This window comes from Scylla paramamosain, chromosome 28 (genome assembly GCF_035594125.1).
Source record: "Scylla paramamosain isolate STU-SP2022 chromosome 28, ASM3559412v1, whole genome shotgun sequence".
Taxonomy (NCBI): Eukaryota; Metazoa; Arthropoda; class Malacostraca; order Decapoda; family Portunidae; genus Scylla; species Scylla paramamosain.
The window spans coordinates 5,477,501-5,482,500 of record NC_087178.1 but is presented as its reverse complement, the minus strand read 5'-3'; the positions used below and the strand labels follow the sequence as shown (position 1 = coordinate 5,482,500).

At 46.4% G+C, this 5,000-nt stretch overlaps 1 protein-coding gene and 1 long non-coding RNA gene across 2 annotated transcripts in view; one reads left to right on the top strand and one right to left on the bottom strand.

Moving 5' to 3' along the window:
- The window catches only part of LOC135114781 (uncharacterized), a 50,501-nt gene that overhangs the window by 21,550 nt on the left and 23,951 nt on the right, over nt 1-5,000 (top strand). The window contains exon 2 of the mRNA XM_064030853.1: nt 2,671-2,700. Coding sequence (XP_063886923.1) covers nt 2,671-2,700 — 30 coding nt within the window. The remainder of the gene's footprint in view (nt 1-2,670; nt 2,701-5,000) is intronic.
- The window catches only part of LOC135114782 (uncharacterized), a 51,117-nt gene that overhangs the window by 32,758 nt on the left and 13,359 nt on the right, over nt 1-5,000 (bottom strand). The gene's annotated exons all lie outside the window — the stretch shown is intronic.

Below are 5,000 nucleotides of genomic sequence, written 5' to 3'. Positions count from 1 at the left end.
TAAATTAAACATCATGAATTTTAATGACTTATGTAAATTTAATACTTCAGCCTATATGTACAAACAAATGAAATATAATAATGACAATATTCAGCCTCTACACAGTTCTCAAACCCGAAACCAACACACACTGCGTATACCCAGACACACACTGCGTATACCCAGACACACTGCGTATACCCAGACACACACTGCGTATACCCAGACACACACTGCAGTATACCCAGACACACACTGCGTATACCCAGACACACACTGCGTATACCCAGACACACACTGCGTATACCCAGACACACACTGCGTATACCCAGACACACACTCGCGCTGTTCACACACTCATTAATGTGCTTAGGTCCCAAGATATGGAACAATGAGAGAGAGAGAGAGAGAGAGAGAGAGAGAGAGAGAGAGAGAGAGAGAGAGAGAGAGAGAGAGAGAGAGAGAGAGAGAGAGAGAGAGAGAGAGAGAGAGAGAGAGAGAGAGAGAGAGAGAGAGAGTTTTCCCAACGCCTAACTAACAAATCTAATAACAAAAGATATACTTCCGTGAGATTCATTCCCAGAGAGAGAGAGAGAGAGAGAGAGAGAGAGAGAGAGAGAGAGAGAGAGAGAGAGTTGAAGCATTTATTGACTCTTAGAAGTAGACCTCTCCTCCTCCTACCCCTCCTCTTCCTCCTTCTCTACCTCCACCTCCTCCTCCTATTCCTCCTCCTCCTCCTGCTCCTCCTGGGAAAGCCAGACCCTATTTTTTTGCCAGAAACCGGAAACTGGCACACACACACACACACACACACACACACACACACACACACACACACACACACACAAATACAAATACACAAGATCAAGCATTACAAGTTTGTTTCTCTTGCTGAGAGAGAGAGAGAGAGAGAGAGAGAGAGAGAGAGAGAGAGAGAGAGAGAGAGAGAGAGAGAGAGAGAGAGAGAGAGAGAGAGAATATATAACGGAGCAGATGACAGGAACAAGTGAGTGAGAGATAACTTTCACACGAGTAATACGAACAAACAACACACACACACACACACACACACACACACACACACACACACACACACACACACACACACACACACACACACACACACACACACACACACACAGGACAGATGTTACGCCAATATTTCCTTCCTTTTAAGGGCGCCAGGTGGGACAAAGCTCACCCTTACCTGTCTCCCCCTTCCCTCTCAGCCCTTTCCTCCCTCCTTCCCCCTTTCCCTGCCTGTATCCTTGATCTCCCTCCCTCCCTCCCTTCCTTCTTTCTCTCTCTCTCTCTTTCTAACTTCCCTTCTCCCTCCTTTCAGCGTTTCAATTCAGTTGGTCTCTCTCTCTCTCTCTCTCTCTCTCTCTCTCTCTCTCTCTCTCTCTCTCTCTCTCTCTCTCTCTCTCTCTCTCTCTCTCTCTCTCTTAGGACACCCAATCTCTCCTATCTCATTACCTGTGTCTCTGTACCTGTCTAAAGTTACCCCTCTCTCTCTCTCTCTCTCTCTCTCTCTCTCTCTCTCTCTCTCTCTCTCTCTCTCTCTCTCTCTCTCTCTCTCTCTCTCTCTCTCTCTCTCTCTGCCTTTATCCCTTTATCATCATCTAGCACAATTATCCTGTCTCTTTATTCCTTTACCTTCGTGTTTATCCAATAAAAGCACTTCCCGTTACCTGTCCTCTCTTTAAAGGTCCCTATTTACCTGTCATTACCTGTGTACCCTTCACCCTTTCCTCCCCTTAGGCACTTTGCTATTATTTTTGCCTTTTTTTTTCTTTTTACCTGTTTTGTCCTCTCCTTTCGCCTTGTTTATTGTGTTCTTGTATACCTTTCCTTTCTTCTCATTCTTTATATGTTTCGTTCTCCTTCCTTTTCCTTCTAATCATTATTTCCACCTTTTTTTGTCATTTGTTTTATATTTTCATTTACTTTTCATTTATTTTTGTTATCGTCTTTTGCTCCTTTCATTATTTATCTCTTTTTTTGTTGCTTCATCTTTTCCTTTAACCTTGGTCACTGTGTTTAGCATCTTCTTTTCCTCCTTCCATTCTTTATACCTCCTCCTCCTCCTCCTCCTGCTGCTGGTGCTACCCGTAATGGTCTCTTAATAACGTCGGGCCTCCCATAACAAGCCCACTGTCTCCTCTCCATTCCCCTGTGATTGTTCTTCTAAGTCTCCTGTGTTCTCCAAAAATCATGTTTGTTTCAGGTGGTGGTAGTGGTGGTGGTGGTGGTGGTGGTGGTGGTGGTAGAGAAACAGAAGACATAAATAGAAATGATAGTAGTAACAGTAGTGGCAGTAATGATGGTGGTGATAGTAGTAGTAGTAGTAGTAGTAGTAGTAGTAGTAGTAGTAGTAGTAGTAGTAGTAGTAGTAGTAGTAGTAGTAGTAGTAGTAGTAGTAGTAGCTTGGTTTGATTGACTTCGAAGGACACACAGCATATGTAGAAGTGGTCGTACAGTTACTTGCATTACTTTACACCAGAGGTCACTAGTACACACACACACACAGACACACACACACACACACACACACACACACACACACACACACACACACACACACACACACACACACACACACACACACACATCCTGGTGAACATATGTGTTGGCATACTTAAGCAGTTTAGGTCATATTTTATGTATTCACACACCTGTTTTTAATTACAGGAGGAGGACACATCTCGGGCTGCAAAGAAAGTGAGTACCTCTTATTATCATTATTACTAGTATTATTATTACTATTACTATTATTATTATCATTATTATTATCATTATTGTTATTATTTAAGTCAGTATGAATCTGCAACATTTTATCTTCAACATCACCTCTAATTTTACTCCTCCTCCTCCTCCTCCTCCTCCTCCTCCTCCTCCTCCTCCTCGTTCTCTGGGTGTGGTATTGGTCTGGATTTGTTCGCTTGGGGCAAGACAGGAGGAGGAGGAGGAGGAGGAGGAGGAGGAGGAGGAGGAGGAGGAGGAGGAGGAGGAGGAGGAGGAGGAGAAAGAAGGCAGGAGAAGGAAGGAGGCTCTGAGAACAAGGGAAGTGGGTGGAGGAGGCGCGTTGGAGGTGGGGGGAGGAGGAGGAGGAGGCGAGGGGTACGTGATAAGAACCTTCTGTGGGTCATGATTCGAACACAAAGGGAGCGAACGAGTTGACCCTTTCTCTTCCTGACATGGAAAGGGAACAAAGGGACATGGATGAGGAGAAGGAGCAGGAGAGGGGGAAGGAGAGAAGTAAAAGAAAGAAGAGGATGAAGAGACAGAATCAAAAGGAGAAACAGAAGGAATAGTACACAAGAAAAGGGATAAGGAATAGTACACAAGAAAAGGGATAAAATGAGAATATGGAAATAAGAGGTAACTTAGAAGAAATGAGGAGAAAGTACTTACAAGGACAGAGTACCAAAGGAGAGGAGAGGCGAGGCGGAAGAAGCACATTCCACGACACTGGAGGCATAGGTGGACAAGTAGACAGGTAAAGGTGACAGAAGCAAGGTAAAGGCGATACGTATATGAAGACAACAGACAAGAGAAAAATAACTGATTGATAAGTGAATAAAACATGCAAATAAGTACATATGGAGTAAGCGAAGGGAGTAGAGTAATGGGTAACGGAGACAGGGGTGAGGGGATGTCACAGGTGGCTGGGGAAGGAAGGGAAGGGTGAGAGGAAGGGTGATGCCTCGTGACAGTGTTGGAAAGCTAAAAGTGAGAGTGTATCAGAGGTTTGGCATGGGTGCTGTGTGTGTGTGTGTGTGTGTGTGTGTGTGTGTGTGTGTGTGTGTGTGTGTGTGTGTGTGTGTGTGTGTGTGTGTGTGTGTGTGTGTATGACGTCATCAGTGAAAGTCCTCAAGCGGGAGAGAATGGTCAGGGGCAGGTGTGGGCAGGTGTGGGCAAGGGGCAGGTGATGGGAGGGGGTGAGAGGCGGGCGCTAGGGAAAGGTCCGGGCGGGAGGTGAGTTGGGGAATGCACGGAAGGGAGGGGGAGGGGAAGGGAGGGATGCGGTCATGTAAGGACGGGGAAGGAAAGGTGGAGGCCAGGGGGTCAAGGGGTTGAGGTAAGTTGTCCTGCTGGGGTCATGTGGAGGTGATGTGTGTGTGTGTGTGTGTGTGTGTGTGTGTGTGTGTGTGTGTGTGTGTGTGTGTGTGTGTGTGTGTGTGTGTGTGTGTGTGTGTGTTGTAGGTGCGGAGGTCGAGAAAAAGCGTTCACACACACACACACACACACACTTAATCTCCACTTCCCTTCCTTCTTTTTCTATTTCATTTACACCCCCCTCTCTCTCTCTCTCTCTCTCTCTCTCTCTCTCTCTCTCTCTCTCTCTCTCTCTCTCTCTCTCTCTCTCTCTCTCTCTCTCTCCTGGAGCGTCAAGGGAAAGAAAAATCGCTCTCTTCTTAAAAATAAGTGAACCTTGTTTCATTAAGGCGCCTCAGAGAGAGAGAGAGAGAGAGAGAGAGAGAGAGAGAGAGAGAGAGAGAGAGAGAGAGAGAGAGAGAGAGAGAGAGAGAGAGAGAGAGAGAGAGAGAGAGAGAGAGAGAGAGAGAGAGAGAGAGAGAGAGAGAGAGAGAGAGAGAGCTTACATACCTCCAGGACATCCACCAAAAAATAGACAGACAGAAAGATAAGGTGTGTGTGTGTGTGTGTGTGTGTGTGTGTGTGTGTGTGTGTGTGTGTGTGTGTGTGTGTGTGTGTGTGTGTGTGTGTGTGTGTGTGTGTGTGTGTGTGTGTGTGTGTGTGTGTGTGTGTGTGTGTGTGTGTGTGTGTGTGTGTGTGTGTGACCACCTAAGCGCTCGGGAAACACAAAAGAACTGCAGTATGTAGGTCGTGGCCAACCCGCACGCGGACACACACTCACACACACACACACACACACACACACACACACACACACACACACACACACGAGCTTCCTGTCCATGTCACACTAACCTGACCTCTAACTGACACCAACGCACACAGAACCAGGCACACACAGGTACACACACACACAGACCGAC